The 24,452-nt window shown below is 29.9% G+C and overlaps 1 protein-coding gene and 1 long non-coding RNA gene across 2 annotated transcripts in view; one reads left to right on the top strand and one right to left on the bottom strand.

Annotated features, from left to right (window-relative positions):
- The window catches only part of LOC111631212, a 35,771-nt gene extending 23,685 nt beyond the window's left edge, over positions 1 to 12,086 (top strand). Inside the window, exons 2-4 of the long non-coding RNA XR_002757659.1 lie at positions 11,512 to 11,580; positions 11,639 to 11,728; positions 11,822 to 12,086. This is a non-coding gene — a long non-coding RNA (uncharacterized LOC111631212). The remainder of the gene's footprint in view (positions 1 to 11,511; positions 11,581 to 11,638; positions 11,729 to 11,821) is intronic.
- LOC111631209 lies at positions 4,769 to 5,735 on the bottom strand. Its single transcript, XM_023375413.1, has 4 exons — positions 5,415 to 5,735; positions 5,271 to 5,339; positions 5,116 to 5,205; positions 4,769 to 5,045 (listed from the first exon to the last, which is right to left on the bottom strand). The coding sequence occupies exons 1-4, from the start codon at positions 5,730 to 5,732 to the stop codon at positions 4,980 to 4,982; spliced, it is 543 nt and encodes a 180-aa protein (XP_023231181.1). The 5' UTR covers positions 5,733 to 5,735; the 3' UTR covers positions 4,769 to 4,979.
- Positions 12,087 to 24,452: the final 12,366 nt, after the last annotated feature.

The raw sequence follows: 24,452 nt of genomic DNA, 5'->3' as shown, positions 1-24,452 counted from the left end.
TTGATACTAAATTAAGTTCTGAAGTATAATTTTTTATTGTTTTTATATTTTTCAATATATTTATTNAACACACATTTCGTATCTTCGAATCTCAGCCATGGGTAAATTTTCCGAACTAGAAACAGATCTCTGAATTATCTGAAATGGATAAAGAGATAATTGTATGTTACTAAAACTGGAATTGGTAGAAATTATTATTAGTTTGTTACGTCAATTCTTGCAGTTAATTATACAATCGTTCTTACTTAATTAAGAACAAATACATGTAAGTAACGTCCACTTTTGTTAATGTTTCAGGAATATAATGTATGTATTCAGTTAATCGAAATGCATTAATTGGAGTAAGAGTCAAAAATGTAAAAATTCCTTAATTAGACTGAAACTACTTTAGTTAGTATACTTACTTGTTAGTTAATTAACTTTTATAGATTTATTATTATGTAGTGAAAAATTTAATAAATATTACTATATTAGGGTGAATGTTTACTCATTTCTATAAAATATGACAAATAACTAATTAGTTTTCTGCTTTACCTCTGTCTCTTTTAAATATTTGTCTAACGAGTAAATATTCATAATTTTCTTCTCCTTATATATTGTTTTTTTTAAATATTTTTGGAATAGTTTTTCTTACTCTATTTGTAAATATTTTCCTGCATGTTCTGCTAAGTTTTTATTAATATTACCTCGTGCTGGTATTTTTCTGTGTTCAAATTTAATATCGCTTTCCTTATTGGAATTTATTTTTATTTGTATGAATGGTGTTATTTATGTTTACCAGTTTGCTGATTTAGAATGATGTATCGACTGTTTCTTTTTGGGCTGCAATTTAAAAAATTGTAGACTTGTAAATTCCCACTGTGATCGGTTTGACTGTCTTTTTTTAATTTGAAAACGGAGTTAGATAGATGAAAGTCTTGAACAGGTTAGAAGTCGTACGAACAGCAGGTTACAATTAATCATATATAGGAACTTGCGAAGCAAACCGAAGGACGTTATTTTAATTCAAACATTTTCTCCTGAAAGATGTTAGACAGATGACTTTATGTTAAAGGTAAAGTATGATGTACAGGGTCAAGCTATTGTTAATTTGAGGTGAAAAGCGTATGTTTTAAATGAAATAAATTAAAAATATGATTAAAAATTGCAGCCGCCATTGTGACGATATCAGAATAAATAATTGCTCTTTATACATTGTGTTTTTGCTATGTTTTCTAGAATTTTCGTTTTGTAGTTTGGCAGAGAAATGAACAATATTAACGTATTAACAACGTTAGTGTATGATATACTGTTTTCGGATATAAATAAAGTTCTTCCAACCACAGATTAACCTTCCTACTGTCCTATGCTTTCACTTGCATATATTGTCGATCTTCAATATTCTACTATAATTTTAAGAATATTGCATGAAATGTAATAATAAAGGTACGTATATTGAAAACAAAATATATATTAATTGTACTTATCAAATATCTTATTTTCGATGATTGCACGACAATTATGTTATATGTTTTGTGTATAAACGAAGATTGTAATTAATCTATAAATCTTTTATGTTTAAAGGTGTGAAGAGTAGTCTAATCGCATTACATGTGCTGCAGATAAGCGTGTTATACTAAAACATGTCATTTTTGACATCCTTATGTTTTGGAAATCTCTACATCTTGAACACTTTGACGTAGAACCGGACAAATCTCTCCATTATTACACGTATATGATACTGTTTATCTTGAATATTTCTTTACCTTGAATTTGAACACTTTTTCGATTTAAGTTAGATATTTTTAGAAGTTTGCGTTTCTAATGTTTAAGTGTTGAGTTATCTTACACAGATATCCTGTTTTAAGGTCTTCTCAGTTAAAAACCTACAGTGGGAACCTAAAACAAACACATTTTTTAGCAATTAGAGAAATTTTCCACATTTCTGAGCGCCATTGGTTTTAGATATAATTTCAGACATAGAATGCAGACTGAATAGAAGACAGACTGAAAGGGAAGATGAGATGTTTTGTGTTGACTGCCTCCTAGCTTACACTAAACTGGATTGTGAGGAGGAAGAGGGAAATGACTTGCATATTTATATTTGTGTAACTCTTAAATATTATTTCCGTAAAGTTTCTCACTTACAAGAAAATAAATTTGTATTTAAATTACTTATGCAACTAAAACAGGATATTTTAGTGTCTCCGTATATAGGCAAAATACTTTATGGTTTTCTTATTCTACAGTCAATTACAAGTCATAGAATATGGTTGCTATTTAATTGAATGCACATATAAATAGAAGCTAACACGACTGATGTTATGTGATCACACGTCGTAAGTACATCCAGGTGGTGAATTAATTAACCGCTAATAAAATGAGTTACGTGTTACACGACAATTTTTAAAAATTAATTTAAATCTAACACAGTTTAATGCGCCAGACTTGATAAGAATATTTCCTAATATAACTTACAAATTATTGTGAATGTATTTTTGTAATCGGCCTTGTAGTCCGAATGGTTAAGGTGTCAGCCTACTGTTTTGGGGACCCGGAATCCAATCTGGACAAGAAACAACAAAGAATCTTTAGAATGATCTCTTCTGAATGTATTGGGTATATTCCCTCATCACTCAACCATTGTGGGCATAACCGAACACGCGATGAACCTAGAGAAGGAAGCCCTTCTATGCCTTAAAGATAGAGAGTAAAAAACATTGACACATACGAGTAAGTACAATAGCGGATTCAGAAATCTTTAAAGAGGTGCGGAAAGGAAATAATATGCCTAAATTCCTAATATGCCCTGTATAAGGGTTCGGTTAAAATCAATAAAGATCAGATTGTTTCTTAAATATAATTATGTGGAACGCCTACGAGTGGACGAGTGGCTAAAACTATTGCACACAGATGATTTTGTGTCTGACCAATTGGCTGGCCGCTTGGCGTTTTCCACATTTTATTCACCTAAATAGGGGCTAATTTCTCATAGAGAGTCTTTTCTCTTGCCAAATACTCCAAACTTCGACACCGCCAGGGCCACTTTGGCATCTTTTCTTTGCCAGTTCGTAAAAGTGTTGCATTTCCCTACTCAAAAATCTAACATGTGGAGCATACAATAAAATATATAACTTTCTATATAATTTTATGCTATTCAGATAATAAGAAAAGCTAGAAAATCTAATAATTCAAATGAGATGAATTATCTAACTAGGCCTATTTTATGAAAGACTCAAAAGAAATACAAAATATTTTTAACACGAGAAACAAACCCACTCAATAGCACAAATTGCCGCTTGTGTTTGCATTAACAATTCGTATCTTTTGTTAAACATTTATTTCTTTTTCCCCGCTATATTCACGTAAGTTTAAACAATGCTATGAAAATGGTTCGTGAGTATAGTGTTAACGTTGAAGAAGATTTATTATTATGTAGTGAAAAATTTAATAAATATTACTATATTAGGGTGAATGTTTACTCATTTCTATAAAATATGACAAATAANCGCTTGTGTTTGCATTAACAATTCGTATCTTTTGTTAAACATTTATTTCTTTTTTTACCGCTATATTCACGTAAGTTTAAACAATGCTATGAAAATGGTTCGTGAGTCTAGTGTTAACATTGAAGGCTAACTTGCTGCCATCTGGTGACGACTAGATTATAAATTAATCCGTTCCTCACGCTCTAATTTATACCGTTTACGTCTCGGAAGAGCGTACATCACGGATGAGTTTGAATATTATATAAAGTGTGTATAAACAAACAGTTCACGTAAATATAACAACACAGAAGGAATAATTAGAACAAAATGATAGTAAGTGTACCGTACTTGCATAACTGTATGCAATTATTTTATTTTTACTAATCAGCGATCAATTATATAATATAAATATGTTAAAATTCGGAATGATGTAATTATCATAATACAAATATTGGTGAATATACTAGTACATGCATTTAAATTAATTTTACAAGTGAATGTATTTTGAAGAATAATAATTAATTATAAGTTAGATATTGCAGTAAATTTTAATGGAAATTGATGACACTTCAGTGACTTATATTATAAATTATTGTATTTTCATACCAAGCATTATATTTCATGTTAGGTAAGCAAAAGTAGAAAATCTTGTTCAATAATAAAAGTAGAGAATTGCAAATAAGAATTGTCTTATATCTTGCCCGTGTCCTTTTCTGTGTCACCGATTTTGCGTTTCTAATGTTTAAGTGTTGAGTTATCTTACACAGATATCCTGTTTTAAGGTCTTCTCAGTTAAAAACCTACAGTGGGAACCTAAAACAAACACATTTTTTAGCAATTAGAGAAATTTTCCACATTTCTGAGCGCCATTGGTNACGCTCTACTGTATTCGGAATGATGTAATTATCATAATACAAATATTGGTGAATATTAAATTTGTGAATTTAATTTGTGAATTAAAATTGGTGAATTTAAATGCATGCATTTAAATTAATTTTACAAGTGAATGTATTTTCAAGAATAATAATTTATTATAAGTTAGATATTGCGGTAAATTCCAATGGCAATTGATGACACTTCAGTGACTTGTATTATAAATTATTGTATTTTCATACCAAGCATTATATTTCATGTTAGGCAAGTAAAAGTAGAAAATCTCGTTCAATAATAAAAGTAGAGAATTGCAAATAAGAATTGTCTTATATCTTGCCCGTGTCCTTTTCTGTGTCACCGATTTTTATTGTTGTCGATATCTATACAGTAACTTTAATTCTTCAGACAACAAAAAGGTCTTTCGATCAATTGTATAATAGAAATAGGATGTTAGTGACGGTGAATTAGAAATAAAATAAAATTTTCAAAATATTGAGTACTTAAAATGTTTTTTATTTTGCTTCTGGTTATCGACGAGTTACGTAAGAGGAAAGAATTCTTTCGTCGTTTTAAGTTTGTCAAATCAAATTTCACAAAGTGTTTTTTACTTCGACGTCATTTGCGCTAATGTAAAATTTGTTAATTTTCAGTGGCAGATCTGAGTTTCAAAAGACCAGAAAATATAGAATGAAGAGCGTTGCCCATCTGAAATAATCAAATTAATCATATATAAAAAGACCTATTATATACAAAATTTCAAAAGTTGAAAATGTACCTTAACTGGAAACTTTTTCGTAACATTAAAGTAGCCTCTCATTGATATACATAATGACACTTTTCCAAATCTTTTCATGAAGTTTAGAATCTAAAAGAATAAGATGCATTTAGATATTATGCGTTGTAATAAATGGAAGATCATCTAAAACTCACTTTCAGTTTCTGTTCGAGCGACAAATCGCATGCAGAAAACCTTCGGATATCTTGAAACGAGGTCTGCATCTGAACAACACCGAAAATTATTAAACATATTAGAAGTAATGGATCGGTAACTTTGAAAGAAAAATGATAAAATACCGTAGACGTTAATGTTGAAAATTCGTAACCCATTATAAGACATACGATTGAAAATAAAATGACAATCAGGAGAGTAACGAATCTCATAATAGTGCTTAATTTGGCGAAGATAAATATATAATATGCGAGACTGGTTTCTAATAGAACTGTGAAATATAATATTGCAAATAATAAACTAAATTTTGTGTTGATTTGATTGAGGAAGTTCCAAAATTCGGCATGTTGCACCATTATCTCTTCTAATTTTAAACTTAAATTTGAATTGTTCGTATTAAGTAGAATTAAATCATTTGATACTTTTTGAAACGCTTTCTTCATAATCAAGTATAAAAATAAAACAAAAGATGAAAAATGAATTACTCCTCCAATAATAAAATTGACCGAAACCCCAAATTGCGCGCTACAGAAGAGAATGATAAAATCGTTTTCGTTAGTTATATCAAACGTTGGATATACCAATTTAATATTATAAATTGGTACAATGAAAATGTTACATAACAAGATTATGCGCATGATGACACTAATTTTGTGAATAGACTTGTTTAAATCTTCAATTGGCAAATTATCTGATTTCATTAATATGATTATTGGATTAAGCTTATTGCGTTTTACAATAGAAAAAATGAGCGACAGAGCCAAATATAATATGGTAAAGTAGATCCTGACGAAAATGTTATAATCCACCATTGAATACCAGCCAAAACAAGGTGTGTTTTCTGCTACAGAAGGTATTGTCAAGAGAAGCAGTAAGAAAAAGAATTGCCAATATAGAAATTCCGCAAAGCATAAGAACTTATGCAGTAATTTATTTTTATAACGAAACGGTCGACAATAGTAGCATGGATTGAAAAAGTTACATCCGTAAATTAGTGCAGTGAACATGTGAGGCTGCAACAGACAACTAACACATATTTCGTATCTACGAACCTCAGCCATGGGTAAATTTCGAAACTAGGAATTGATCAACGGAGTGTCTGAAATGGAGAAGTACAGTGAATTGATAACGGATTGTATTAAGTAAAAGTGGAACTGATAGAAAGTATTATTACTTTGTTATTTCGACTATTTTAGTTATTTAGGCAATAATCGCTAAGTATTAATTTCTGCATTCGTATGTATTGTAAAGTAGACGTTTGAAGCACTGTGAAGCTACAGACCGCTTGCTAAACGTTCGTTTTTGTTAGTTTCAGGAATATAGTGGAAACGTTAGTGTGTTGGTGAGGCGATAAAGAATGCAGTAATTTGAGAAAAAGTAAACTACATAAAATGCGCTTTCGCACTTTAGTGCACTTAGATTATTGAATTCTATAGATTTTCCATTATATATTGAAAACTATTTTAAAAGCATCGTAATAAACATCATTATATAAGAGAAACTTTACTCATTTCTATTACAGTAATTGAATTTTATGATGCAGCTTTGTAAAGCAAACTTCTAGAAAATATTTTTGAAGCACCCATAATTGGGTTGCAAAAAAGGCTCTCTTGGTGCCCACAGAGCAAAAAGAGTTAAAAAAAAGTTCATGCAGGTGGATCAAGGCAACAAAAAAATTCTTTCCTTAAGTCTTTATCTTCATTATATTTCATGAAACAAAGTAGAGTAGCATGGTTATTCGTGGCAGTTGATTCGTCATGTTGAATCAGAAAAAGTATTTTTAAACTATTTCATTTAATATATGATTAAAAATAACAACTTTGCATTGCGACAATGTCATAATGAAATGTTTCTCGTTTCTTTTTGGTTTTTTACTACACATTTGGAAGTCAAGATATTTCTTTTTCTAAGTTCTAAACTTGTAGCAGTAGTACTAGGCATACTTTAGACATCATCACTACTTTTCAGTTGAATATTGTTTTTTTTTCTTCTTAATAATAATAAAAGGTAAGAGAAGTTAAAATGTAACTGATTAAATATAAAAATATTGAAAAATAATTAAGTAAAACGTGCTCAATATCAAACAATTTTTCTCTCTCTTTCTTTTCCTATACAAACAACGTCTATTCCATAATCGTTTATAATGGGTGAGTGGGTTCAATGGCTTAACATGCCAGAAAAACGCTTTGCATGATAAAGAATATCGAATTTGATGAAACAATGAAATTAATCTAAAAATATAAAATTACTTGTCCTGACTGACTGACTGACTGACTGACTGACTGGGTGATTCATCATCGCCCAGAGCAAACGGCTGAACCTAAAGAGGTGAAATTTGGTACACAGTTAGGGTACGTCATGAAAACGCACACTAAGAAGAGAGTTTTCGAAATTATCCCCGCGGGGGGAGAGGGAGAGGGATTAAGGCGTAATTGGAAGAACGACTTCTACTGTACTATTTTAGATGCGATTTTTTGTTTTCAACTACGTTTAGTCTTCATTGACTAGTTAGATGTATTAAATTGATAAAAATATTTATAACAATGTCTGAGATGTTATCTATTTGCATTTAAAAAATGTTCGAACCGTTTTAAATTCGAATTTGTTATTGCATATTGGTTCGATTATAGAACGATTGTAAACGTTCCAGAAAATTGATCAAATTGAAAATAGTTCGTTTAATTCTCGGCAATTCTCTTCAGCGGTAGGTGTTATATAACAATTACTATGGTTATTGAAATATTGAATGTAAATGGGGTTTGCTTGCAAAACCTCCGCGGACGAAGTCGCGGGTAACATCTAGTGAAGACATAAAATTGCTTTGTGGATGCATAAAAAGGAAAAAATTGTTTTGTTGGCTTTGCCTACTATTTTCAAATGAAATTAATTAATGCGTGAAATAAAAATGGCTTTGATAATTTAAATAATTGAAGTGAAGCTTGCAAAAGACATGTCGGAAGGCAATTCAATAAAAAGATAGCCCAAGTGTGCTTAGTTATAACTTAATAAAACAAAACAAACAAGCATTTATAGTGCATAGGGAATCTATTAAATCGAATAACAGAGATAATTATGTTAAACTTGTTTATTTATTAAGTACGTCACATAATCATTAAAAATACAGTACATTTAGAGGAGTCTAAGGTTTTTACTGGCTTATCGAACAGAATTCAAAATTATCTTTTTAAACCTTTAGGAAATGTTTTATTGCGAGAAATTAAAAAGGAAATTGAAAAACGCAAAATTTCTTGCTATAATTGTACATGAAACAAGCGACATCATTCAGAAAGATCAGATGTCGACTGTACTTCGTTACATGAAAGAAAACGGTAACGTGGAAGAAAGATTTGTGGGCTTTACTGGCGTGAGTGAGAGTAGAGAACCAAATTCGTTCTTTACTCAGATTGAGTGTTAGATGAATTTCAATACTATAAAAAATTAGTGACACAAACATACGACCGTGCTGCCACAATGGCCGGCCTAATGGTGTTCATTGAAAATTAAAGAAATATCAAAACAATCTATTTTCGTACACTTATGCTCACAGATTGAACCTAGTTTTCCCTCAATCTGTTTATATATAAAAGAATGTAAAGTATTTTTTTAAAACTATACAGGATTTTCTTCATTTTTTTCTAATTCTTCTAAAAAATCTCACGCCTTAAACCTGAAAGTTAAAAAACGTTTTTCTTTAACCACAATTAGACTTTCTTCACACATTAGATGGAATTATAATAGCAAGATAGTGAACTGCGTTATGTATACTAATATTATAAAGAGGTAATGTTTGTATGTATGTATGTATGTAAGTTTGTTTGCAGCAGGTAATCTCCGAAACTACTCATCCAATTTCAAAAATTCTTTCACCAATATTTTGGATGGAACCTCAGGGTGGACATAGGCTGTATATTATTCCGTTAAACATTCATATAAATTAAATGATATCATCTATGGTTAAGGCTTTTATGTCCAACAGATGGCGCTACGAGTACGACGCCCTAAGTTTGCTTTTCTGTGAAAGGGAACTAAAGCGGATCATCTATCTTCTATCTATATAAATAAAAATGTAATGTTCGTTTGTTCCTACCGATTCCTTTGAAATTTTGACACAACGCTGCATTCGAATACGCACGTGTTTTTGTTTAATATACGTGTCGAAATTCCCTCCACTGAAGGGAGATGGTTAGGATTAAGGCTTACGGTAAAGAACTCTGCTTCTATTTATACTATTTTAGATGCGGTTTTTTAAGTTTTTGATTGCGTTTTAATAGGGTACATCAACAGAATGTACACTAAAAAGGGATTTTTCGATATTCCCCCGCGGGGGAGAAAGACAGAATTAAGGCTTATCGCGAAGAACTTGGCTTCTATTATATTATTTTAGATGCGGGATTTTGCATTTTTGATTGCGTTTTAATAGGGTACGTCAACAGCATGTACACTAAGAAGAAATTTTTCGAAAAATTTCCCCCCCACGGGGGAAGTATTATACATTTACAATAGATACATTTTGAGCCACAACAATGCGTGGCGGGGTTTGCTAGTTGTATATACAATCAGTGTAGAATAAGTTAATTTTTTTAAAAAAAAGTTTTTATAAAGAAAGTGTAATAAGAAACATGATGATGCATTTGTTTAATATTACATAACATATACAATAGCACTTCTAAAATATTATCATTTGATTGAAGTTCAAATCATTTCCAATAACATGAGCATATTGCTCATAATGGATTGACTCGGCTATTAAATCATCTATTTGTAAGGAATTTTAAATTGTGAAGGACAAAATATGCAGCATGTAATATACCGATCAATGCATTAAAATATCATTAAAATTGCAGATTCTTTAGAAATAAAAAGATCAAAAGTTTGGAATAGTTTTAGGAATGTAAGTCTAATAACTTACCCTAATGTAAAAGTACATAAAAGCCACTTAAGATACGATTTTCTGTTTTTATAGCTAATTATATTTGCAATGGTTTATTGATGTATTGTTAACTTTATAAAGGAAATTGATAGCCAATACCCAATCAATTGATTTAATTCACTATCCCATTAAAAATTAATCTGGAATATACCATTATTATTATTATTAATGACACTCTTAAAATGTTCAGAGATAATGAGTTTACGTAACCAGAGTTTCTAAGAACAGTTTTATTTCGTTCTGTAAAACCTAGATACGAATACAGACTGAGCATGAGTTCGAATTTACAAGAGGTTTGTCTGAGCTGTTTCATCAGCCCTTGTTGGACAACTGCTCTTATATTTGGGTTGGACGCATTTGAAACTTGTAACTGTAAATGTTCAAAAAAAGACAGAGAATTTCAAAATACGAAATTGAAGAATATCTATATTCGATTTATCGAACTGACTTTACGCGGATTTACAAGTCTTCTCATATGGCATGTAATCCCACTAATCAATGAATATGCGATATGCATTGGTTGGCATGACATATTCGAAAGAAATTCCATGTTATTTAAAATAGTAGTTTCTGTTTTATTTATCATTTATTGTATTGTATTCGAATTTATCAAACGCAACAAATTCAATTTGAATAAGCAATTAAGGAATAAATTCTTTCGAGTAAAAATGATTAACGAAAATAACATCTTAATACAATATGTTACTCTGCTCATTTCTTTTGTTATAATAGTAGCCATTGATTTGCAACAAATTGCGGCCACTGTATTTTTTTACCCTTACATAGAAATGAAGCAAAAATTTCATGGGGAAGCTCTTTTCTGTATTACATTTGCCTCCTTAAATGTAAGTTTTCTTATTGGCGGAATCGGTTACATCTTATTCTTCGTGGCATTGTTAGTGCTGATCTCCCATAAGGAATTTGAGCAATTGTCGAGGAAGCTGCTTTTAATAAAAAAGATCGATTATGATTTACGAGAAAAGCTAAACGAATTAATGATGCATTATGAAGAACTTTGGATTTTCGTGCAACAGTTCAATTCTAAATATAACTTTGTATTTGGATTTGTTTACTTTGGAGTCGTTTGGGTGACAAGTTTTCTATATTATGCGTTTTTGTTCTTAGAACTTCATTATTTCATTAAATTTTTGATACTCTTATTGATGATACTATTCACTTGCATTAGCATAATTGCTGGCTGTATACTGTGCTCTTTAGCTTTTACGGTAATTACACTTTATATGCACTATTAACATATGCTTTAGATAGTTTATAGTTGCTTTTTCTTGTAGATGGAAAATACATTTCAAGATGTCAGACAATTTGCAAGATGTGACATTGGAGAAAATCAAAAGCTAAAGGTATGATGTTTAAATTGCATTTAAACAAATATTTTCCAAATATTGACAATAATTTCAGATTTTGAACTTCATGAAAAGATTTGGAAAAGTCTCTCTCTGTCTCACAATTGGTAGATTTTTGATTATTGACAAGAGAATTCCCCTGAAGGTTGTATTATTTTCGTAATTAATTGCGGTTTTGTAATTATTTACAGATTTTGCGTTTTAATGGAAATAAATTGTGTTAAATTTAACTTTTCAGATGGCAAAAACGTTGCATTCAGTTTTCTCTGGTTTCAAAAAGCTAAAAAGCATTTCGAATGAAGAACAAAACTGTTTAGAGATTTATAAAATTAATTTCACAGAAACGAATTAAACAAAGAAAAAACTTTTGTAGAAATGTGTAGTTTGTATTAAACAGTTTTTCTTGGCAAATCTTTATCGTAAATTAAATGTCTTTCTGTAATTAAATGTATGGCTTAAAATAGTTTAAAATGGCTTAAATTTTTTTTCGAAAATATCGGTAAACAAATTGCTATTTTTTTAGCATTTGATTTTAAAATTACGCTTTCAAATTTATTTTAGCAGTGAGTCAGTGGAAGTGACACTTGCCTTACTTTTAATATAGTGCCGAACGTGTTTATAACGATGATTATAACAAAGTTTAACTCGACAATGTTTTCTGATCAATGTAAGATATTAAAGTATAATTCCTAAAATGTGTTTATACATGTACAGATATAGAAACAGAATATAACAGTAACTTAAAATGTTACAAAAACTCACAAAAATATAGTGTAATTTCTTGGCAGTATAAGATAGAAAAACGCTTGTTGAAACAGATAGTTCAGATTCAGTATAGTGTTATTTATCAAGTGGATAAAAGCAATGAAATCTGGTCGAGAGTTCGCACCTTAACAACAAGCTGGCCAGATGGAGTTATTAGAGGGACAGCATTTTTTAGAAAATAGGGATTACATATATACATACATAAAAAAATTCGAATTATTTCGTACCTTTTCGACGTTTCAACGTGCAGAGTCTAAAAATGTATAAATCTTGAGACAGTCAATTTTTTACCGATCGCCATACTTTCCCTCTGTAATATATAATAGATCCGGCGAAGTAAACATTAAACTATCAATCGGGAACATTGCAGTGTTTACATATACAACTGTTTTTAATATCACAATAAGCTTTTCAAATCGATTTTTGAAATAATTTCTTGTTTTAAAAGATTAAGTACATAATCGACGTTTCAACGTGCAGAGTCTAAAAATGTATAAATCTTGAGACAGTCAATTTTTTACCGATCGCCATACTTTCCCTCTGTAATATATAATAGATCCGGCGAAGTAAACATTAAACTATCAATCGGGAACATTGCAGTGTTTACATATACAACTGTTTTTAATATCACAATAAGCTTTTCAAATCGATTTTTGAAATAATTTCTTGTTTTAAAAGATTAAGTACATAAAAAGCAAAAACGAATAATATTATAAGATTAATTAAAAATTGTTTTAAAAAGAAAAATAAAACTGCCGAAAAAATACGTAAGATTTTCAATACTCAATACTTATTTTCCTGCTAATAACAATATTAAAGAAGTTGGCAAGAACTTCTTTAATATTAGATAAGAAACGCTCTTTATTCTAAAGTTTTCTTATTCAAAAGAACATTAGGGAACTTACATGGATTGTGAGAAGTGCAGAAGTTGTGACATTAGATAAAATACGGATGGTGATTATTGATTAACAAGTATAGGGTACTGCAATGATTAAAATTAAAATGATTTACTAAAGGGAGCGTTTAACATAAACGTAAAAATTTTTTGAACTAAAGTGAACATGACGGCCTGGTACATAGTGTTGGAAAAAACATCCCAGTATAAACAACACAATGTTGAGTTAATATTAAAAAAATTATTAAAAATTTTCTTAATATTTCCTAATGTTCTTTTACACTTTTGTAACTTTATAGTAAAATTTTATTAACTTGTATAAATTATGCTGATTTTCCCTGTATAGTTGTAACGAAAGAGTTGAAAAGGGATATAATTATCCGAAATGCATACTCAAATAAATAAAAAGTCTTTCTAAAGTTTGTCCTCTGTTTCATTGATAATGTAATAAGTCTAGCGGAAATGAAAAAGCCATTTTAGCGCTCGTATATCTGAAAAATAATTAAGTTTATTAAAAGTAACTTATCCGTAAATTTGAAAGAAAAACGATATCATACTGGAGATGAAAGTGTTGAACATGCGTAATCTAAAGTGGATAGATCAATATATCTGTAATCGCTCTTATTCACTGAAACTGCAACAGCTGAATATCATTATAATTTTGTTTTCTTTTAATTTTTTCAATTTTATATAAAGTACTTTTAACAATTACGCTGAGCAGCAGCATCTAAATAATGTCGTTCTGTATTTTCAGTAAGCAGTATATTTCAGGAAGGTAGTTTTATTACCTCTGGAATTAGCGCATTATTAAATCACCGTTGTTAATTGTTTATTGGATAGTGAATAAATTAATTCGAATAAAAATGTATGCTATTATAAATGTGTTTGATGATATTAATAATAATTATTATGATAAATTATTCATTTATGATTATTAGAAGTTCTTTATTATGGATTATTCAATAATGCAATCGCATAGGAAAGTAATTAGTGTACTTCAGCATGAGGAATTTTAATTGAAAACTAATTTCTTTCATATGGTCTTTCGTTATATATTTGCTAATGGTATGTACGAACATTATTTATTGCTAATCGATATATATATTACTGTAGATTTTCGATATTGGAACTTCCTTAAATCGAAAACGTTTTGCTTTATTTTGTGTTTTTAAGAAAACCAATGATATCATATTATAAAATTGATGTTCGGCATGTTATGCATGACCTAATTCTTAAAGATGGGAATCCCAGACGAACTCTAGCAATATTGAAGTCAAGAATGAAAGGAAGGTTTTGATAAACGTAAGGTGTATCTTATTAGCGAGGTTGAGGCCGAAGTTTTAAACGCGAAAACGTGTACGTCGGACGTTCAGCGCGCTTTCCTAAAAGCCGAGAAGTTTGACAATGGTTATTTTTTACAGATACCATTTATTAGAAGTATTTTCAAGCAGGTGATTACGAAAACTGGCTACAAATGAGAATGATGATGTACCATTCTGAAATCGAAAGCAGTTACCACATTGAATTTCAATAAATTTAAAAAATTGAATCAGGACACAAAACTTAGCATGAACGGAAAAAGAATTGAACAGATTTTTTGTTGATGAAATGTCAGAAAAGAATGTAGCAACGAGTTCTATCTTTTATTAGATTTTATTTTAAAAATAACTTTTGTATTATTAATAAGAAACTAAATATAATTTTACGTGACGCTATCTGTTATATGTTTTATGTTTTTGCTATAAAAATTTTATATATTTTAAATTATTATAAAATAGCCAAAAAAATTGAGGGTAGAGATGACTTTTATAAACAATGTAAATATTAACAAGTAAAATTTTCATTGCCGACCCCACTTGACATATAACACGTGACAACTCTATATCTGTCTATTTCCTTAATTCTTTACAACGAAAATTTAATAGCATCAATGCCTTTCATAAAGAAGATACCGTGGCAACTTTGGTTATTAATATTAATCCAATCCCAAGACAATAAACAAAATAGTCGCAAAACAACACACACACACACATACACATCCATGGAAATTTTTGTTTTTTTTTTTTTTGTTTTTTTTTCGGTTTGACAGTTTTTAAATCGTGAAGATTTGCAAGAGACTCGGAGTGTTAACTTCGACACGATTTCAATAATTTCCCTTTTTATCTATATCTATATCTATATATCTATAAATATATTTATATATATATAAATGGACATGTATGTCCCTATATTTCACTTTTTCGCCAAAACTACACATCGCACGTGAATGGTGTTTGTATGTGGTGGTAGCCCCAAGTCTCCATTCGTGCATAGGGGTGGTTGCGTCTCGATAGCTATAAGGGTGCGGGAGATATGGGGCTGAAAGTGGTTGAAAGTGGTTTTCTATTTCGAATTTTATGTTCAAATTTGTTCGAATTTAATTCGAACATAAAATTCGAATATTGGTTCGATTATAGAACGATTGTAAACGTTCCAGAAACGTTGAAAATAGTTCGTTTGACTGGACGTAAACAGGAGACGTTCAGAAATAGAATCGGGACCAGATCTCTAGTCTTGAAACGGGGGACCTAATTCTTGCATTCTGTGAAAACAAGTAATATTGTTTATAATGTAATTATCTTAATCTTCACTATCGTTACTTTTTGTCCACCGAAGCGGGTTCTTGCAGCTTCTGAAGTATAAACAAGAATTAAAACTTTTGTATTTATATTCGTGTCTAGACTATATTGACAAGTCACTCTTAGACAAAAAGTATTATAATTATTCACGATCCGAACAAAGATGCACTAAAAGAATTATATATTAAATTATCATTAATTTTTACGGTATTATCTACCAGTGCGTGTGTTGAGCGCAGTTTTTCAACCACGAAGTGTATTGATATACTGAAAACGAACATTTAGATGTAAGATTGTGGTCACTGGCGTTGTTTTTAATCGAAAAAGAGCTTTAAAATACTTTGATGAAATCAACGACAAGCGATTTTTATGATAAAGTAATTAAAGACTTTGCGGAAAAAATTTCCGAATACAGTTAGTTTATAAAGAATAAAAACAAGTTCTTATATCTGGTTCATGTTAATGTATCTATTTTAGAATTAAAATAAATAAAGTGTTTATTTTTGTCGTTACCAGCATTAAAATTTTATAGAAACATAGCTTCCCTGTCATCAAATGTCACTGCACATCATGCAAAAATATACCGTGTGTATATAATATATAAATATTTTATGTTAAATGAATGATGCTGGAAAATAATTTGCAAAAATACGCCCTATATGTCAACACAGATCCTAACTGTGGGAGATCCGGGGTGGAATCGAAAATAGTAACACTAAAAAATTTTTGAGATAATTTGTTTCGTATGCTTTGAGAATTCGTATGCTTCGTATGCTCTTATGACTTAACCATTGTAAATCAGACCAAATAGACGATTAATATAAGATGAAAGGCCCTCTTATTGTTTTCAGGACGAAGACTCAAAAGTCATACATATCGGATTTAGAAATCTTTAGACGGAGAGCAGAAAAAAAAAAATATGTCTTACTAGCAGACCCTGCCACGCGTTGTTGTGGCTCAATATGTATCTATTATAAATTTATAACACTTCCCCCGTGGGGGGGCGAATTTGTCGAAAAATTTCTTCTTAGTGTACATTCTGTTGATGTACCCTATTAAAACGCAATCAAAACGCAAAAACCCGCATCTAAAATGGTATAATAGAAGTCAAGTTCTTCACGGTAAGCCTTAATCCTGTGTCTCTCCCCCGAGGGGGGATATTGAAAAATTACTTCTTAGTGTACATTCTGTTGATGTACCCTATTAAAACGCAATCAAAAACGCAAAAACCCATATCTAAAATAGTATAATAGAAGTCAAGTTCTTTACCGTAAGCCTTAATTCTAACCATCTCCCTTCAGTGGGGGGAGTTTAGACATGTATATTATATAGAAACACGTGCGTATTCGAATGCAGCGTTGTGTCAGAATTTCAAAGGAATCGGTAGGAACAAACGAACATTACATTTTTATTTATATAAATAGATAGAAGATGATCCGCTTTAGTTCCCTTTCACAGAAAAGCAAACTTAGGGCGTCGTACTCGTAGCGCCATCTGTTGGACATAAAAGCCTTAACCATAGATGATATCATTTAATTTATATGAATGTTTAACGGAATAATATATAGCCTATGTCCACCCTGAAGTTCCATTCTAAATATTGGTGAAAAAATTTTTGAAATCGGATGAGTAGTTTCGAAGATTACTTGCTGCATACAAACTTACATACTTAAAAACATTACCTCATAATATTAGTATAGATAAAATATTTTACTATTTGAGGTAATCGACTATACTCACGAACATTTTGAAGAAAGAGGATTATCTATATCTTGTACAGTACTGTACATCTCGCTAATTCGGGCATTAAATAAGGAATCGGTTTTAAATAATACTGTAATGTTCAGATTGTCCTATCAATACGTGGGTGAATAAATAAATCTACTACACATAAATTATGAGTTTGTGGCTGACGAAATAGCAAGCCGCGTGGAGTTTTCTTCATTTTATTGACGTGTCTAACACTTAAATAGAGTCCAGTTTTTCACAAAAAGTCGTCCTATCAAAGTCCTTCAAATTTCGCCACATTCAGTGCGATTTTAGCACCATTCTCTTGTCAAATCGTTTAGTGTCGCATTGCCTTACATAATAATCCAATATATGTATGATAGAATAAAATGCATTAAATAGTTTTGTAGTATATATGTACTGAGAGAATAGAAAATCTGATAATTCAAATGAGCTAAATTATTAAATTATGATATGAAAATAATTCGTGAGTCGTGTGTTAACGATTCTTCACGTTGAAGACAAATTTGCTAAAATATAGTGGAGACCAGTTTGAAAATTAATCTGTCGATCACGCTCTAATTTAAGCCGTTTATGCGGCGTAAATTTTTGTAACATAGTGTATATAAAAACACAATTTACATAGAAAGCTGTAGAGAATACAAGAATTAAAACAAAGCAATAGTAAGTGTAATTAGTAGCATAGTAAGCTATATAACTGTACGCGATTATTTTATTTTCACTAATCAGCAATCAAAAACTTATCATAAATACAATTATTATGCTTAATATTTGATGTATTTATTATAATATATGTATATGTATATGGATAATCTGCCTCTTCCCACTTCAAAGTCGATTAAAACTTTGAAACAACACTTAAATGAAGATAGAAACACTTATTTTAATTCTTACAGATTATCATACAATTATAAATTACATATAAAAATTAAATATTATTCTCATTTATTATTAAAAAATGTTGTTTAATATTTCTTTTAACAGTATTCATTTCTTTAGAAAAATTTGTAATATCATCAGTATTGATGCTACAATTTGCTTCACTATAATATATACCACGGTGAGATCATAATACCTAATCTAATAGCTGCTTGATGCTCTTTTATCGTTTTATCCACTAATGTATCTGTTACTTCTATATAACATTCACTTTAATTTTCACAAGTACAAAATATCTTATAAATTCCTTCACGTGTTTTAAAGTTCTTTACTTCTTTTTCTTTTTTTCATGTAACATTTTTAATACTCTATTTGTTTAAAAAGTAGCTTTCATTCTTCAGACAATAAAAAAGTCTTTCAATTCATCGTATAATAGAAATCGGATGTTGAGTAATGGTGACTTGTGTAAAAGAAAAATGCCGATATCGGATTAACGTTGACAGCATCAAAAACTTGCTCTTGACTGCTCTTAGAAATCAAACGAAATCTTCAGAATATTGGATGATTAAAATATTTGTATAATTCTGCTTCTGAACATCGACTAGTTACGTAACAGGAAAGAGTTCTTTCGTCGTTTTAAGTTTGCAAATCGAATTTTACAAAGTGTTTTTCACTTTGGACGTCATTTGCACTAATGTAAAATATGTCAATTTTCAGTAGCAGATCTCAGTTTCAAAAGACCAGAAAATATAGAATGAAGAGCGTTGCCCATCTGAAAGAATAAAATAAAGCATATATAAAAAACCAATTATTTACAAAATTTATATAGGTAAAAAAGTACCTTAACTGGAAACTTTTTCGTAACGTTGAAGTAGCCTCTTATTGATATAGGGGAGATCGGGGCACTTCGGCATGCGGGGCAAGTTTGTCAAGCGCTTTTTTTTAAAAAACAAATTAAAAAAAAACTTTGATTATAGGTTAGGCAGTTGAGTTTCATTGGTGGCTTGTTGAGAGTAGTGTTTTTATTGTTCTCCAACAAGCGTAGTTGAATTATCAAGCAAATTTTCATTTTCGTTGAATTCCATATAATATTTTTTTCCATTTATATTGAATTGGCAGGTTTTGTTATAATTCCATGATAACGAAAGTTACTTTTCCTGTTAGAAGGATGTAACTTCAACTTATTCACGTGGCCAGATCGTGGCTTGGCATTCTGTTCTCAGGGTTGTACTTAATGTTTCGAAATCATGACTAGCGGGGTAAGATCGGCAACATAAAGCCACATTAGAAGCAAAGGATAAAAATCAAACAGATGATAAATGAAAACATGTTTGCATTTGTTATTCATGTATATATGTCTTTGAACTTGCATTTCGTTGTAATAATATTAAATGGGTGTTGGATTTGTATTTCTTTGTTTTAATAGTGAATTCCAACTTATACATTGTTAATAACATAATTTTATATACGTGCCTATCTTGCCCCATTACTGTTGCCCCTATACCAGGGGCAACTTTAATAAAAATAATTAAAATAATTACAACTTTACAAAAAGAGAGAAGTTGCCGATCTTGCCCCTATACCCGGGGCAACTTCGTCAATTTCTCTCTTCTTGTAAAGTTGTAATTATTTTAATTATTTTTATTTCCAAACTGATTTTAACCAGTTCTATAGTAAGGTAACATTCCAATAGACAATATGCAAAGCTTTTTTTTCAGTTTACAGCAGTATTTATTACACAAAATTTAAGTAAAGCTTAACATGCCGATCTTGCCTCGGTCTCCTTTAAATGTATAACACTTCCCCCTAGGAGAAAATTTTTCGAAAAATTTCTTCTTAGTGTACATTCTGATGACGTACTCTATTAAAATGCAATCAAAAACGCAAAAAATCGCATCTAAAATAGTATAATAGAAGTGAAGTTATTCACAGTAAGCCTTAATCCTGTCCCTCTCCCCCAGGGGGAATATCGAAAAATCCCTTCTTTGTGTACATTCTGTTGACGTACCCTATTAAAATTCAATCAAAAATGCAAAAAACCGCATCTAAAATAGTATAAATAGAAGCAGAGTTCTTTACGGTAAGCCTTCCCCGTAAGGCTTACCGTAAAGAACTGTCCATCCCCCATGTTTAACGGAATAATATACAGCCTATGTCCACCCTGANGATCTTGCCCCGATCTCCCCTACATAATGACACTTTTCCAAATCTCTTCATAAAGTTTAGAATCTGAAAGAATAAAATACATTTCGATATTATGCGTTATTATAAATGAAAGATAATTTAAAACTCACTTTCAGTTTCTGTTCAAGCGACAAATCGCATGCAGAAAACCTTCGGATATCTTGAAACGAGGTCTGCATCTGAAGAAAACAAAAAATTATTAAACATATTAAAAGCAACCGATCGATAACTTTGAAAGAAAAATAATAAAATACCGTAGACGTTAATGTTGAACCTTCGTAACCCATGATAACACATACGATTGTAAGTAAAATGACAAACAGGAGAATGACGAATCTCATAACAGTGTTTAATTCGGCGAAGATAAATATATAATATAACAAACTTGTTTCTAATAGAACTGTGAAATAAAATATTACAGGTAATAAACTAAATTTTGTGTTGATTTGATTGACGAAGTTCCAAAGTTCGGCATGTTGCATGATTATCTCTTCTAATTTTAAACTTAAATTTGAATTGTTCTTATTAAGTAGAATTAAATCATTTGATACTCTTTGAAACGCATTCTTAATAATCAAGTATGAAAATAAAAAGAAAAATGAAAAATGAATTATTCCTCCAATAATAAAATTGACCGAAACCCCAATTTCCACACTACAGAAGAGAATGATAAAATCATTTTCGTTAGTTTTATCTAATGCTGGATATGTGAAATAGATATTGAAAATTGGCAGTGCACAAGTGAAAGAAAGCAAAATTATTCGCATGATGACACTAATTTTTTGAATAGACTTGTTTAAATCTTCAATTGGCAAATTATCTGATTTCATTAATATGATTATTGGATTTATTTTTTTGCGTTTTATAAGGGAAAAAGTGAGCGACATAGCCAAATATATTATTGTAAAGCAGATCCTGACGAAAATGTTATAATCCACTACTGAATACCAGCCAAAACAAGGTGTGTTGTCTGCTATAGAAGGTATTGTCATGAGAAGCAGTAAGAAAAAGAATTGCCAATATAGAAACTCCACAAAGCATAAGAACATATGCAGTAATTTATGTTTATAACGAAACGGTCGACGATAGTAGCATGGAGCGAAAAAGTTCCATCCGTAAATTAGTGCAGTGGACAGGTGAGGCTGCAACAGACAACTAACACACATTTCGTATCTTCGAATCTCAGCCATGGGTAAATTTTCCGAACTAGAAACAGATCTATGAATTATCTGAAATGGATAAAGAGATAATTGTATGTTACTAAAACTGGAATNAAATTAGTGCAGTGGACAGGTGAGGCTGCAACAGACAACTAACACACATTTCGTATCTTCGAATCTCAGCCATGGGTAAATTTTCCGAACTAGAAACAGATCTATGAATTATCTGAAATGGATAAAGAGATAATTGTATGTTACTAAAACTGGAATTGGTAGAAATTATTATTAGTTTGTTACGTCGATTCTTGCAGTTAATTATACAATCGTTCTTACTTAATTAAGAACAAATACATGTAAGTAACGTCCACTTTTGTTAATGTTACAGGAATATAATGTATGTATTCAGTTAATCGAAATGCATTAATTGGAGTAAGAGTCAACAATGTAAAAATTCCTTAATTAGACTGAAACTACTTTAATTAGTATACTTAGTTTATTAACTGTATAGATTTATTATTATATAGTGAAAAATTTAATAAATATTATTATATTAGAGTGAATGTTTACTCATTTCTATAATATAATATGACAAATAACTAATTAGTTTTCTGCTTAATCTCTGTCTCCCGTTTTAAATATATGTCTAACGAGTAAATATTCCTAATTTTCATTCTTTTTATATTTTGTCAGTAGTAGTGGTTTGGGCCATACTGATCACAAAATTAATTTTCTAATTACAAATTTAAATTAAATTAATTTTATCTTAACAATATGGCAGAGTTTAATATATTCTTTCTAATCATTATAAATTAATTTGCCAAATTGCTATCGAATAAATTAAAATAACATAAAAATGTTTAAAATTGCTAATAAAAATTTGTCAAATGGAATTAGTTCAGATCACAAAATTAATTTTTTGAGTAAATTACTATCGAATAAATGAAAATAAAACTTTGTTGAATGTATTTATTAAATATCATAAAGAGAACAATGCTTTTTAAAATATTTGTAGTAATAACAAATTTTTTAATATTATCCAACCTTAGACATCTAAAATGTTTGATGTCTAAATAATTGTAGTAACAGTTTTTGAAAAGATTTATTTAATCTTATCTATTTACCTTCAAATAAAAATAATTCATTATACGTTGTGAAATAATTTAATAAGTTTCGTAAATTACTATGTTCAAACCAACCAGTTATATCCGATGGGTTTTCGTCTATAAAATTTAATCTATGAATTTATTTGTCAGTAAAATTGACTTGCCATTGATCTTTTGCCGATAATTGATACTTTTTAACAGAATCTATATAAATGTCTATTACAGTTTCTATAGGACGGTGTAATGTTTTTATGACCAACTGTCGATAACTTGAAATGCTTCAAAATCTATTAGAATGGCATTCTGCAATTTTATATAAATAAAAATTAGGATTAGTATTATTTTATATTTAATAAGAAAATAACAAAATGATTTCATACATAAATATTTTTTACTGACCATATAGAATGTTCATTGATGTATCAAATGTCTTGTTTTTCTATTTTTGATATTATATCACGATTGTATTTGTTTTCAAAGAACATTACGCAACAATAAAAGAAAATTAATTATTTATTAGTTTTTGATAAAATTATTTTTACATGTTATCATAATAAACCAATAATCAAATTCCTTCCATTATTTTGTAATATGCTTATTATTTTATTTATTAATGCCATTATTTCACAGTGGTTTTATCACAGACTGTATGCATAATTCGTCAAAGTCGATGTCGTGACGAAACCGTAATTTTGAAATTTCATGTATGGGCCGAGATTTTCGTAGTCGAAATTTCCCATTTAAAGTCTATAGTCCGACTGCCGGTTGTAAGCTGGTCGGGCGCTACATGTCAGTGGAGTTTACGATCGCCGTCAATTTACATTGATCTCTACGACAAATGTTTATTTTGATCTTCATGACGGACATGTAACGTGAATGATGTCGTGACAAATCAGTTTTACAAAACGCACACGCGTTTTGAAAACCGCTACAGCACGTGTTTTGAACGTCAAGAAACATGACAATGAACACGCACATCTCTCAAACATGCGAGTTTTAAACTACTTTAAACAGAAAGTTAGAAGCGTGTCACCACATTTGTGCTTTCGTGTCAAGCCGAAACAGTAAAATTTACGTTGTCCCATAAAATACTTAGGATCATCCTTTATCTTACGTATATGCAAATGAAAATTGTAACGTGATAAACTTATTATTACCAATTCAGACTACACAATAAAAATATTTTTCAATTTGCAATAAATTTTAAAACAGTACTAACTTCTGTCTATTTTGTTAAAATATACGATTTTACTACTAAAAATAAGTTCTTTTAAAGTAATAAAAATACTTTTATATATTTATTACAAGTTACATCGAAGTTGGAGTTGCATACTTTGCAGTTTTTAAATATGTTTTTATAACTTATCACATGTGTAGAAAAAACAATGTATTAAAAAATAAACGTTTTTTCACCTTTGTATTCTTCTTCACATTTTCTGGATCCAACAACAATCTGATGAAGACGACCTTTTTTATTCAGGCTTTCCAGATACAAAACAAATTAAAAATGTCTATT

Source organism: Centruroides sculpturatus, unplaced genomic scaffold (assembly GCF_000671375.1).
Source record: "Centruroides sculpturatus isolate CEXI.00-Female unplaced genomic scaffold, Cexi_2.0 scaffold602, whole genome shotgun sequence".
NCBI lineage: Eukaryota > Metazoa > Arthropoda > Arachnida > Scorpiones > Buthidae > Centruroides > Centruroides sculpturatus.
The sequence above is the reverse complement of the archived record's forward strand: the minus strand, read 5'-3'. Positions and strand labels throughout refer to the sequence as shown.

What these genes read in the sequence shown, in the direction of transcription:
- LOC111631209 (XM_023375413.1), bottom strand. Translation starts at nt 5,732, where the DNA reads ATGAAGAAAGCGTTTCAAAAAGTATCAAATGATTTAATTCTACTTAAT. An exon ending in TTTCAACATTAACGTCTACG is followed by an intron (nt 5,340 to 5,414) that starts GTATTTTATCAT and finishes GGTGTTGTTCAG; the next exon opens with ATGCAGACCTCGTTTCAAGA. An exon ending in CGCTCGAACAGAAACTGAAA is followed by an intron (nt 5,206 to 5,270) that starts GTGAGTTTTAGA and finishes TTATTCTTTTAG; the next exon opens with ATTCTAAACTTCATGAAAAG.